Below are 14,810 nucleotides of genomic sequence, written 5' to 3'. Positions count from 1 at the left end.
TTTGTTATGGTATTTAGATGCGTGAATTTCAGGACATCCTCGAATACAATATAATAAAAAAACATACAATATTTTCTAATATATATTTTTCTGTTATATATTCATATATAATATAACATAAATTTATATTAATTAATATTTTTAATACGATTTTTCAACATGGAATTTATAGACAATTCTGTACAATTTTAGAAAAGATACTATTAATTTAATATTTAACATTTTCCGTTGCTCTTTCATCGATTATTAGATATTTTGCAAAATAAAAAGAAAAAAATATTTTTCACTTCTCTTAATGTAATCTTATATGTATATCGTATAACGAGAAATCCGATCGAAAACTATTCTGATCATATTTACAGCATGTGTGTAGGTTTATACTTTCTTCAATTTTTCTTAATTGTTTATTTCTCCCCTCAGGTGTAGCCATGAATGATTCACTCGGCTAAAGCAGCCAGCACGGGAGTTTCTCCGATTTCGAGACACTGAGAGAGACTCTAAGAATCAATCGAGATGGGTGAGCTTCTAGGATCCGCGAGTTTCCTTCATCTCGGCGACATTGTTAGCCTCTACGCCGAGGGAAATGTGTCCGGGTTTCTTTCCACGTTGGGGTAAGTGAGAGATGATAAAAAAAAATAGAATTTCTACTAAGAGAATTAGATATTTTAGAAAGAACATTCGTGAACTATTATTTAATCGCGCTGGTAACGCGGTGGCAACTTTTTTTTAGTCATGATTTCCTACGAGTATTTTTATACTTCTTTGCACGAGAAAACGACGGCAAGAACTTTTGTTTGATGTTTACTCCTTTGAGAAGAGAACCCAAACATACGTTTACATATACAGGAAAACCGTTCAAAGAAAGACTATGACCAGCTGCAGCGAATCGTATGCAATCGATGATAACGTTCCAGAAGAACTCTTTTCTTTTTTTTTTAAGTTAAAAAAGAATTTTAATTAAAAATATTTATCGTTTCATGTGACATATGATAGATGAAATGGAGTCGTTGGCACAATTCATCATATTATACCTTAAACAGCAGAATATTGTAAAAATTAAAACAATTTTTGGTAGATTTTTGCAGAATTTTTTCTATTCGAAATTTAATTTATTTTTATACGTAAACATTCATTACGCATTATTGTTATACAGAAATGTATTAAATAAATTGAACTTAAGGTTCTCTGTACAATCACATTATGAAATAACAATTAGGAATTATATTATGTTTTTTGAGTACGTAAATTCAAGTAGACAGTGTCTTATATTTCAATAGTTCATCAGCATCAGGCGGCTTCAAAAGCGAGAATTGTAGAATTTAGATCTCATTCACATTCCAAGCACAATGAGCTGATGACCTTAGATATTTATCTATTTGGACTGTTGTATCTTCTGTTCGAACCGACTTATCATTTCCGTGATTCTCTGTATCACTTGTAATGATTTCAAGCATACTATCTCTATGTTGAAAGTTATGGTCAAAGTTTCTTAAGTCGTAATGCTGTGATGTTCAGAATGTATCAACATTGAAATTTACTAATAATATTAAGAAAATATCGAGAATGTAATTATTATCATTGAATATCGACATTTTATATTGTGAAAGTTAACATTTTCTAATAACGTAACATTCTTTCATACAGAATAATAATTTTTATAATCAATTTTTATAATATAATATCATTAATAATTTTTGTAAAGAATATATGAAGAAGTAATATATAAGATTTTTTAAGACTAACATAATATAATGGAAAAAATATAACATAACATAAAACAAGAAACATAACACGACATAAAACATAACGGATGGAAGAAAAAATAGGAGAATAAAGTTTCTCTTTTAATGAAATAATGAGTTAATTGCTAATGTTATCATTTTTAAAATGATCATTGTTTTATATTATAGACACTTGATAATTATTGCTTGAATTGATTGAAAACGACAATATCGTACGATAATGTTAGACTTTATGCAATTCTACATACAAATTCTAGCAAAGTTAACTAGTAGATTCATATCAAAATGCTTTTTTCTCACGCAAACAAGTATATATAGAAGAGAGTGTATTCGCTTACACCTGTTTATTCGTCACGCACTGCTTCAGGAAGACTGCGCACTTATATGTATGTGTTACATGTTCTAGTTATATATTAATGGAAGAAAACTTTACTTTCAGATGTGTAAATATCTCTGTCCCAGATTTATTTTCTTATATTAGTGATTAAAAAACATATAGTTAAAAATAGTATAGTCAAGAAAAATTATAATTATTTTAAGAAAATTATTTTGATATGTCGGAGCATTATGGAAGAATTGGATTAAAGAATTTTATACTGATATACATTGGCATATTGGCGATTGTAATTTTTAATTAATTTAATTAAACTGCTTAATCATAGTATCTGATGAGTTAATTTTAAAGCAATTTTAAAGTTGAAAATTGAAAAATTGAAATAAATATTGATTCGCTATAAAATTTTCTTTCGCTATAAATAAGAAAAAACTATTGATCCGAATTGTATTTGTTTGTTTGTAGCTTAAACAATTTTGTATATATAACACTAAAAAAGTTCTTTTGTTGCATGTATACATTCTCTAAATTTCTTAGAGTGAAATCTCATTCTAAAAGAGAAAGAAAAATTAAAATACTACCATTATTGAAAAAGAGTGAAAAATTTGCAATTTTCTTTAATAAGAGTATCAGATTTTTACTCTTCTTTTTTAAAATGAGATTTCACACTTCTGGAGATTCACTCTAAAACAAGGAGTAAGATTATTTTCTTTTGGAGTGAATCTCAAAAGAGTAAAAAAAGAGTAAAAATTTGTCATTCTTATTCATAGTGGCAGTATTTTAATTATTAGAGTGAGATTTCACTCCAAGAAATTTAGAGAGCATGGAATGATTTTATGAAAATTTATAAGAGGAAGAAAAGTGTATTTATCACGTCAAGCACGTCATATAGACATTCTATAATATTTTCGATGAGAAATCGCACCTGATCCTTTCAAGTTTTTTTTCCCATGTCGTGCGAGTCAATTACAGTTTGACGGGCGTCCAACCTGTTCGCCAGTGATTTTATGGAAATTTACAACGTTAACCGTACGTATCGCGTGCAAAAGTTTCGTCTTACTCGCTGAGAGGTCGGTGTCTAAAGTTGAGTTTCTTCCGCATTTACACTTGAGAAAACTGTGTTAAAGCGAGAACCGCGCGAAGGTCCCACGTCAATATGGGTTCGCAAGCAAGGCGTATTATTAAATTCGCACCTGCGTATAAGGCCTCACGATCGATGAGCAATTATTTCACTCGACTTTAGCAGCATCGTCGTGGATGTGTATTACCCGCGCACTGATGAACCTGACGAGCCGACGTCACACAGACGCCGGGTAATAGGTGTAATAGACGGGATCGCTCTTTGTGTAATCCTCGACGTCGTCGACGAGCCCGCGTAGTCAACTGCGCAGATTTCCCTCAAAAGGGTACGTGACGCGACGCGGCGTTAAAATATCTTCGATCCGATATTCTCAATCTTGTCCTGATTACGAACCAGATAAAATAAACGGTGGTCGGAGAACGCGCACGGGAGAGACGCGACGGCTGTAAGGAACGTTGATTTTTGCATCGATTACTGCTAATATGAATATAATGATCGCCGCCGGCGGAATAGCGCAATTTGCGCGATCTTTTTTCTCTCTCGTTGATCGCTACTTACAAGGTTTGTTTAAAAGTGTACCAGACAATTGCTTTTTTTAGCAGCTAAAAAAGCGATTCTGCATATACCGTTTAACAAACATTTGTATTTTAGTTTGACCGACATGTGGCCGTGAATACAGCGAGGTGGTTTAGCTAGCGTTTTAAAACGATGTTAAACACGCTTTTATTCGTTAGAGTACATGCAAATATCCGATAATAAACATCTTTTCTAGAATGACTATCATTAAAAATATAAGCGAGCATTAAGATATTTCTCTTCGCTTCTCTTTCTAGTCGCTGATTCATGTATTTGTTGATTCCCACGTAAGTGGAAAGGTTTAAAGATGCATATAAATCACAATATGCTGGTATTTAATTAGGCTACATTTTCGTAGCTTCAGATTTATCTAGATTAGTGATGTGTAACCTGCAGGTCATAGGGTTGACAAAGACAAATATTTTTTTTTTAAGAATAAAACAGATAAAACATGTTTTTTTCTTTTAAATACGTCTTTAATGCTTCAAATATGCTTTAAACAGTATTATAAAAAAAAACATGTTTAAAACATTAAAAACAATATTAAAAATAATTAAGTATGTTTTAAACTGTTTACAGTTTAAACAGTAAAAAACATATTTTTTTTTACTTTTTTAATCTTGGCATCGCATGTGATCCACCTATAAATTTTTTTGCGGACTGCTGGTTCATAGCCAGTTCATAGCCGAAAATATAAAATTACATTTTCTATTTTGTATAAACAAAATAAATATTATGATCCGAAAGATTTTACCTATTTCTAAAAATGATCTCCTGAAATGGCCCTTAAAAAATAGCGCATCACTGATCTAGAAGTTTGCGTAATGGTGTAATTGTATGCACAGCTGAAACGGGTCGGCCACGTGTCTAATGCGGAGGATGCGTGATCGATTTTTCTGGGCGTATGTTTACGCGGTCATGCAATCCATGCGGAATAGACCTTTGACCCATCTGAGACATAGCTTTTATTTCTTTCTTTTTCCTTCATTTTTGTTGTTATCGAATGTTAATAAGCGCTTATTCGGAGATATCTTCTTGATTGATAATTCGACAAATGTCTCTTTTTGTCCGCAAAATAAATAGATCAATATATGACAAATAACAATAGATGATATATCAATACTGCAAATCCAAGTGTATAATATGTTTTCTTATATGTACTCTCTAAAAATTTTAAAATGAATCACTCTGAAAAGTAAAATTTTACTCTTAAAGATTGAAAATTGAGTCTTTTTTTTTAAATTGATTCAATTTTCACTCTTTAGAGTGAAATTCTATTCTAAAAAATTTAGAGAGAGAGAGTGATTTTTTCCGTATAAAAATAACACTATTACAAATTTAAATATATAAATTCATCTTTATATGCAATATAATGTGTTATTTTTATACGAAACATATCACGTATGAAGGCACTTATAACACATTTGTATTTGCAGCAAAATTAAGTTAAGTGATGATCATTGGTTTGACTTGACTTTTCAGTGGTCTTGATAACAATGAAATTTTTTTAATATCTGTAAAAAAATTATATTTATAATATAAAATTTTAAACATAAATAATTAGATAACAACATAAAATATAAAATACGTAATTTAACACACTATATCCATAAAAATATATTCTTATTTAATTATATTTTTTATCACTGTATGCTTATGATAATAAAAAATTCTATTATATCCCACATAGTAAAACATACAAAGTAAAAACCACACAATAAAACTTACTAGTTAGATGTGTGTTAAGCTGTAATCACATTAGCGATTAGGCACGCGATTGTAATTGCTTTTTAACCAATCAGAGCAAAGCAGTCACCGACTACTAATTGATTGAAAAGTAATCGATTACAATCGCGCAATCGCTAGTGTGATTACCATTTTAGCCAAGCGATCATTATCGATATCAGTATCGATAGCAATTGAGGAAAGAGCGAGCTACCATTTAGATTTTAATGTATCTCGCTTGTAGATTAGAAGCAATATGTAACATCGCATCGACGTTACATAAAAATTTAAGCATTCGAGAATGACGTAAGGAAATGAATGATGAAAAGGGGAAAAGGAAGAAGGAGAGATAGCTTTTTTAATAATGGATCACGTATGAGACCGTCGCATGTTCTCTCGAAATCATGGTATATTTTCGGATGCGTGACAGACAGAACTCGTTCATCGTTCACGAATCCTCGTAACTTGCGGCTTTTGCGTGGATTTTTAGAAGCCTCGCTCGTACCTTATCGTCGTTTGATGCTGTGAAACACTCGTAGTAAAATATTCTCTTGACGATCCGCGGAAGGAACAGCAGAGATGCATTCAAGCGCGTTTCAACATCACATCGCGGAAATAAGTCGTTTTCGCCCAAATTGCTAGACATGCATTTTCATGAATGAATATCACGTTTAAGATCGCGATGATCTTATCGGTCTTGTGTCTGGGAAGGAATTTGGAATTTCTCTAATTTTCTCTTGTTCAACATCTGTACAAAAGTGGACGAGATGAAATAAAAAATGTCGATTTCGTATTTATTCTTGTACAATCAAAAAGAATTTTATCGGTTTTATAGAGTTAAAATTCCCCACGATATATATTACCTGAAAATAATATTGTATAACATTTTATACAGTAAAAAAAAATGGCAATATTGCAAAAAAATCGCACTTTATACAAATATTTGTAAAAATAAAAATTATTTTTGTTTTGTTTGACTTAGGTTTTTTTATTTTACATACAAATTTTTATTGAATATTTTATTCATTTTTTTTAATTTGTTGTGAAAATATTTATTATTTTGATATTCATTATTTTGATTATTCGACTTGTTTAAAAAAATAAAAAAATCTCTTCGAATTCGATTATTTTATTTTGCTTTTTGGTTAACAGATAACATCGACATCAAAGCTTGTTTATATAAGTTTCAACGTTTTAATGGCATTTTCATTGATCGCGGCTGTTTCCTTAAACATTTAGAATTACCGTGATCGCGCACGCAAGAATCGCGTAACGCAAACATGCGACAAGAGACGCTTTGCATGCCGCCTTTCACTTTCCTAATTACCTGCCTCGTTCCGTTCAATGTGATGTGAATACAAAATCGATCGAGATGAGAGCGTGTGAGTTTCGATACTGATCGTGATCCTTGATGCACGTTAATGAAAGAGCGCCTAATTCTATTGCACTCAATAAATGCATCGGCACGCGAAATCATTGGTAATGAATGTCGCGGCTATCCGCGACGAGCATCCGTTTTATTCCGAGGATTTAACGACAATGATGACGGGACTATTTTCAGAAGCACGATTATAGCCGTGATGAGATTGTCCTTATTCTCTGGCGAGCAGATCGGAATCTCATTAAATCTCCGTATTATGTTACATGCCGCAGTTTATGTTCGTTAGAATTTTTAAATTTATTATAATATTCTCGAAACTTTTTTGAAGTGATTCTCTAAAAAATAATGCTTTATTATATTCTTAATTCGATACTAGATTTTTTATTGTGCTTTTATTGTTTATGTGTTGTAATTTTAAAGATAGGAAATGACTAACTTCTTTCCACGAAATCACATTCTATGATAAGGCTTCTATTTATCTCGTCTCTTTCTCAATTATTGACTTTTGTTTAATTCTTATTTTTTCAAAAATTTTTAAAAGTTAAATAATCTTTATTTTCGATATTAAAACACGTCATTTATATTTTATTTGATTATGATTATTTTAAGAAAGAATTGTTTATTGACCTTTAGATAATGGGAGTCTATTTTTCAATCAGCTTTTTCTTGAGTAAGAGTTGTTACAATTTGTTATTTTATTATATTATTTGCTTCAAACTATATTTCAGCGCCACTATAATGGCTTTTCTGTTCTGTAAAGATTAAATGAAGATCCATCTGGAAGCTTTATTTCTTCTATTCTTAATATTATAATTCATAATCAATGAATCTTCAATTTGTACTATAATCTTTTTTGTATTCTGTTCATATCGTTGCCTACATGAAGTTTGATTGAGAAGAAAAGTGTTTCTTAACTTTGCTGCGTCTCGTATGTACAATAATAAATTCGAAGTGTCACGAACTGTAGTGGTGTTAGAAAAAGAACTTTGCGTAGAGAAGCGGTTGAATTTTTCATAAATTACCCAAGTTGGCCACGTGGGCTATAAATTTAAAGATTAGTAATTTGTGCGCGATCGATGTGTCATCCGCGAACAAAACTAAAGATGACATTCGCAAGCTGATAGCGTTACGTCGACACATACACGCAACATACGCACTTAAAATTTTATATCTAAAGATCGATGAGATTAAATCTTGTAAACTTTTATGAATCGCTGGCGTTTAGCCATTGTTGTTAATAAATCATCAAGTAATTTATCCAAGACACACAAGTTATGCAAGATCAATTTCTGAAGATGACACTCGCGAGTTTTATTTTACATTTATTTATACATCGTTGTTTCCGCACTTCAACTGTTTCATACTCGGTAGAATTATAGACGTAATAAACATAGACTGCGCATTCCCTGAGCTTAGCATGTGTGATTCTGGTTAAAAAGAATGGAATATATCAGCATCTCTCTCTTTAATTCGATATTTTAGAGAGGCAGAGAGAAAGAGCGCGATATGCTACATTGTTACATATCAAAAGGTAATTCAATCCTTTGAATTAAATAACATTTCGTTATTTTTAACTTGTATATCAAAATGTATCCATTGTAATCAATCCATTTTTGTATTTAGTTTCAAAATAAACAACATCTATATTAACGCGTATGCTCCACTTAATTAGCAAACTTAAATAAAAATGTAAACATTATAAATAACATATGTAAACACATATGAATAATGTAAGTAATAAGTTACATTATATAAATAATAAATTTAGATCAAATTTAATACATTTTTAAAATTAAGTTGTTATTGTAATTTCATTATTTTTAATCAAATTACCAACAATATTACAGGTAAAAGTAGTGGTAAACAGAAATAATTACAAATAACTCAAATTGAGTATAATTTGAAATTCTGAAATGAATAGTGTATCTTATTCTTTCTAAATCGATAGTGACAATTTTATAAAAATGCGCAGTCTATTCTTTATTAAATTTATGAGTGGAATCAAGCTCTTTTTATATATCATTAGTAAATGATAACCCATAAAATAATTCTGAGATATTAGTTGCTCAACGCACTGTGGCTGTCACGCCGGATGAATTTGTAATGATCATTAATTCGTATTGTCACTTCAATGCCTAAACCAGTTTGTTCCAGAAGTCGTTATGATTGTGCCTTTTGACGTGTGAGCGCGCCATAAATCAGCGTCACACCGCCGGTATAATAATTCCGCCGCGATGCTGCACGCGTGTAATACGACCGTCGCTCGACATGAGTTTGCGGCATTTACGTTTATTCACAATGCCAGCATTTAGCGGCATTATATTGTTTCGTATGCACATTTGTTACGAGCCGACGGCTCGCTAGTACAATAATTTCGTATATTGTTCACGCAAGAAAAGATCATAGTACGTGATAAAACACGAATTTGTTAATAATATTTGTAAGAATCGCGCTGTTTTACAGTACAATCATTACACATCACAGACCACCCTTACAGAAATTTAATGCTGGCCAATACTAAATTAAAGATAGTAATTAATTATTTTTTAAATATTAAAAATACTATTGCTCGGTACTTGTGCACTGAAAAAAAATATAATCAATTTTAATAAATATATTTAGTTGAATACTGTCAACTAAATATTTATTAAATATAAAGATATATGTATTTGATTCAAGAAATTGTTAATTGATTTAACAATCGTTTTTTTTATTGAACAAATATTTACTTATCGTAAGTAAATATTTAGTTGGCAGTATTGAATTAAATATTTATTAAAATTAACTATTTTTTTTTTCAGTGTGGTACTCCAAGTAAGTAATTAATTACTGCCTTTTAGTATAAATTAGTTAGTATTAAATTGGCTCAAATATTAGCCAATTTAAGAGCAACGCGTTTCGCGTTGCCGAAATATAACAATCTCGTGGCATTGTTCATACAGAGAAGCGACGCGCAATATTAATTCGTGGCGTCCGCGGAATTTACTCAATTTCACGAGATTACAGGTCGAATGCAGATAACGTGATACGCGATTTGTGTTATACGTTACATGACCGCCACAGGCGATTTCGACGTTGACAGAACAACTAATTCCCGTTTCTCTCATGACGTAACATCTCCGATTCCACGTGCACCTGTCACTCGCGTTGTTCGCGGAATGACAATGACCGATGCGGTAACTTGCCGCGGATGAAAGGGCTGTTAATTAATACTCGCGCGAGCGATGTTGTGATGGTCGTAAAAACACCGGAGTTGGTGCGAAAATTATTACTTGCGAACTCGTCTCGTAAATTTGCGGATTTAATTTTCCGAGCGTAAGGTGCTTTCATCGAGCAGTAAGTGGCGCGTATATATTTTGGGTCTTGTCGTCCCATTTTGCTTCTTCCCCGGCTTTGTGCGAGTATTTTAACATTATTGTATCGGATACTGATAAAAAGAGGTTCTCACGTATTATTATGCATTATTATGCGTGCTATAAATACATAATTTTTAAATAATGAGCTATTTGTACGTTATTTGGCGTTTTTATAAGGTATTCGATATTTGAAACCAAAAACGTAGAAGGGATCTTGTTCATATGATATTTGCGGTTTTTTCGAAGGAAAAACTATTTTTTCAACAAATACAATATATATCATATGAACAGAGTCCCTCGTTTTTGTGTTTTTGGTTTCGAACATGAAGAAGCATTGAAATCACCGCTTACAATGTCAATACTGCCTAAGAAGTTACAGAAGAAATACAAGCAAGGATCGAAGCGGGTATATATTGTTTTTAATTGTAAATATATTTGTTCTCTTCTTCTTCTTACAATAGCCTGTGTTTACCTGTGTTATGCTTGTGTACACTGATTATTAAATTGCCACAAGTATTAGTTTTAATGCCAGTTCCGAACGGTGGACTTTTCGAGATGTGTTTCACTGTAGGCAAGGATATTCTTCGGAAGGTTACTAGCCTTTTCCGAGAGGAGACACTAGCGTAAATATTTTAATTCCTACCAGGATCGAACCTGAGATCTCTGACACGAGAAATCAATGTACTGTCTGTCATGCCACTCGTGTTCTTTATTGCTTCGGAATCACGATGATAGAGATGTTTGTTAATGGCTTAAATAGATTTATTAATTCTCATGCTAATTTGCGGTTTATAATTTAGTGTATCTTCCGATTGTATGCAAACGTACATAATTATTTAGACGTAAATTGGTTGCATTACGCATAAAAACTCAAATTACTCGAACTACTATAGGCAAAAATTTGACTCATTTGAATATGCGATTGGAAATTTATTATATAATAAATGAATCATGAATAATAATCAGTCAAATATATTTTCTGTTATTTTGACATACTGATTTTAATATTAATTACATTGGATTTTCGAGAGATGCTATTTCTCGTCTCGTCCCTGCGAGCAATTATGTGTTGAAATTTATGGAAAGTTTTCAATTTTTTTAAATATTCATTGACGGCTTTAACACAGGGATATTTTGAATTAAAAACACGGGAACGTCGCATGCATCTCGGTCGCCTAAAGAATTTATATATTTTTATATTTGCAATTTTGTGCACGCCCGAGTTGCTCGCTTTCCGCTTCATTTCTGATACTTCAACAACAAACACAGCAACAACTACGTGACAACGGCGATCCTCTTGTAATCCCAGCTGCACTCGATGTAGAGTAGCAACGGTGACACGGCGTCGCTAGAAATAACAATATCGGATTTTGTACATGTGTATGTGTATGTTATCCTATAGTCGTCATAGCCTCTTCTGATCTAAATAATATTCCGAGTTATATGCTACTGAAACCAACCATTTTCTTTTTTTTTTTAACTTTTCGCTCTCGTGTCACGTTCAAATATTATTCTTCCGTTGAAACAATTACGACGTCTCTTGCAGCTTTGTTTTGCAATGGCTTTGTCACTCGCGCAGACGTTAAATCGCGCTACGGTATTTCAAGGCCGATGAGTATTTCCACGTGGTATATTAATATTCGCGATATTGCGATTACAAATTTCTTGAAGAAGGTGGCAAAGAAAAAATAAGAAAGAACTGTCAACATTTTTATGTTGTGTATAAAATTTGTGATATAGGCATTTTTGCACATATCATTCATTTGCTACAACAATGACTGACATAACTTAAAAAGCAAAGTTTTTCAGAAAAAAACATTTGAATGTTTTGAATCATAAAATTTTGTAATATTGATCTCGAAATGCAATTTTGATGTAACAACTAGTAGAGGAATTTATAAAAGAATGTCTTTTTAAAGTATGTTTTTTTGTTTTTATATTTCCATTCTTTTTCTGAAAGTAATTCGAAATCATTTCTGAGTCATGTCATTGTTGTAGAAAATTAGCGATATGTCATGTAACGATTAAAATATCTAAATTTAAATTGTTTCTAAATTGTTGTCATTCAAAGTTCATTTCAAAAGATTTTTATAGAGAGATAAGGTAAAATAATAATACTTTTTCAAAATTAATTTTTCCATTAATATCATAATCGCCATCGCAATTTACTTTCGAAACTCCCCTTTTTCTTAAGAATTCTGAGAAGAATGATTTTATCCGTAAAAGTTTAAAAAGCATCTCAGATATCTCGTGCTGGATAGCTTTAACCCATTATATAAGGCGAAGCAAATTCGTGTTTTATTCGCCGCGGCGGCGAACTTCAGAAACGTAAAGCGGCATTAATCATGACAGCGTAAGTGCTGCCATTAATCACGCTAAGTACACACGTACATTTGCGGTCATGTGCCATAGACAGGTACGGCGATGCACAGAAGTTCTCTCTCTGTGTTTGCACACCAAATGGATGGAGATTCTTCGGTGTGCTCCGACTTTATCATATAATTCATCTATTGTTTCGGCAGCTCTGCTGTCAGGAGGTCGCCCAAAGTGCTCTATTATCTGATACGTTCCCTTCAATGCGAAAACGATCGATAAATCGTCGACTGTGCAAACGAGAAAATCAGTCACAATTAATTGAAGCAGTCTCGCGAGAAGACCCATGCAATTGTTTTTATTGTAAACGAATTTAAAGTTGTGAATACTCTTTGAAATTTTACCGCGAGCTTTGTACTTGAAATCTTTATACCGTTTATTAGATTTGCTTATTAATTTTGTAAAGGCAAGTAGAGAAAGAATGTAACGCTATTTGCATCATGCTGGTGCTTTCCATGAAAATGAAATTGATATTGAAATTTATTTGCCGTTTTTTGAAAAAATAGACAATTTATATATTTTATTAACTTCTATTTATTTATTTTGTTGACTTTACAAAAGAATTATATTCTTTTTAAACATATGATTTTATACGCGTTATATCTGCCTCTTTTAATAAAATGTCAAGGATTATTTAATGTAAAGGTATTTCTCTTGCGTGGATTGTAGATTTAGGTGAGATGTGAATTGTGAATATTCCCATCGCCTTCAACTCGCGAGGAGCTTATTTTTGCTGGGAGAAACCTAATCACAATCTTGTTAGCAAGTTAGAGAAGCTTATATTTATACATACTTAGTAGCGGTTAACAAACAAATATTTTCAATGGTTGTCAGAAAAAAGTATTAATTTTAAAATGCAGTTTTCAGACAGATGGTCGAGGAAAAATGCGATTAGACGATTTATGGATGTTAACACTAAACAATTAATGTATGCAGCGATAAGGACCATGATTTATATGAAAATATATCTTGATACAACTTACAATACGTATTTAATTAATAAAATGTTAATCGACGTGATATTAGACTCGTTATCTTAATTATTAGCTTCTATATAAATCCAGATAAGCTAGCGGTGATATCTCGATTTGTACTCGAGATTGAGTCGCAATCCGAGCATGTGATAGTTGCTACACTTTTCATGCTGTTATTTCTCGGTGACGTTGTATATACTTTACATTTCTGTGTAATTTAATGCATGCTTAACCCGACAACGTTTCTAATTATTCACCTGAGTTCTTGCGCGATTATATTATGCAAGATGTAGGATCATTTTACATCCTATTAATGCGAGATAGTTGGATCAATAGTTCGTTTGGTGTCTGTCGAGTTACGATCGCACCTTTGTCACTGCAAAATGACGTCACGTTCTACTTCGACATTTCTATTGTAAACTTTTTTTTTCCGCGGAACGCTACACAAAATCGAATACGCAATACATGTAATGTACAATATAAAAAATTGCAGAATTTGCCAACAATGATGATTCTGATGTGCTTAGTTTTTACGCAATAATTGTGATCATGAAATTTTACGATTGTGACAGATAAAAACAGAAAGCGTATAAAAAATACACGTGGATTTTTTAAAATTTATTTTTAGATGTCTACATTTTTTATAGCAACATAAACATTGTTTTTATGGTAATTCTTCGCGCATGATTACGTACGGTATAAAAGCCTTTCTCTCTCTCTCTCTCTCTCTCTCTCTCTCTCTCTCTTCTATTTTTACGCAATGCTTTAAAGCTGCCAGGCGCAAAACAAGCCAGAATCTGCCTCAATATCGATCTATATGTCGCTATTTCGCTCCACCTGAACCACATTTATTTAACGATGACTCGACCGCTAAGTCGATATTGCATAGCTGCAAAATCGGAGGTGTGGCTATATTATGTCCGCTTCACGCTGGAGCTTCATTATCAGTGTTACGTGATATGTAATATGCTAGTGTGATATGATTAGACTAGTCACTGCAAAAAAAGAAAACGAGCAAAATTAATAAATATTCAAAGAATATATTTTCTATTTTATGATCTATTATGATATGTACACTCGTATACTAATAATAGTTTTTATTTTTCGAAAGAAGATAGACATGTTTACTTTATTCTTTGGTACGAGCGATTTTTACGAAATTATTTATTTACTGTTTGAAAATGGTTAATATATTATATTGCACATATATATATATATATATATATATATATATATATTTAGTTAGTTACGTACAGTATATATTATTT

At 31.8% G+C, this 14,810-nt stretch overlaps 1 protein-coding gene across 1 annotated transcript in view; it reads left to right on the top strand.

Annotated features, from left to right (window-relative positions):
* The first annotated feature begins 513 nt into the window (after positions 1–513).
* Positions 514–14,810, top strand: part of LOC105623125 (inositol 1,4,5-trisphosphate receptor) — a 48,256-nt gene continuing 33,959 nt past the window's right edge. Inside the window, exons 1-2 of the mRNA XM_012204522.1 lie at positions 514–611; positions 7,726–7,744. Of these exons, the coding sequence (XP_012059912.1) occupies positions 514–611; positions 7,726–7,744 (117 nt within the window). The remainder of the gene's footprint in view (positions 612–7,725; positions 7,745–14,810) is intronic.

Source organism: Atta cephalotes, assembly GCF_000143395.1.
Source record: "Atta cephalotes unplaced genomic scaffold scaffold00053, whole genome shotgun sequence".
Lineage (NCBI taxonomy): Eukaryota > Metazoa > Arthropoda > Insecta > Hymenoptera > Formicidae > Atta > Atta cephalotes.
Note: the sequence above shows the minus strand (reverse complement) of the source record. Positions and strands in the feature narration are given on the sequence as shown.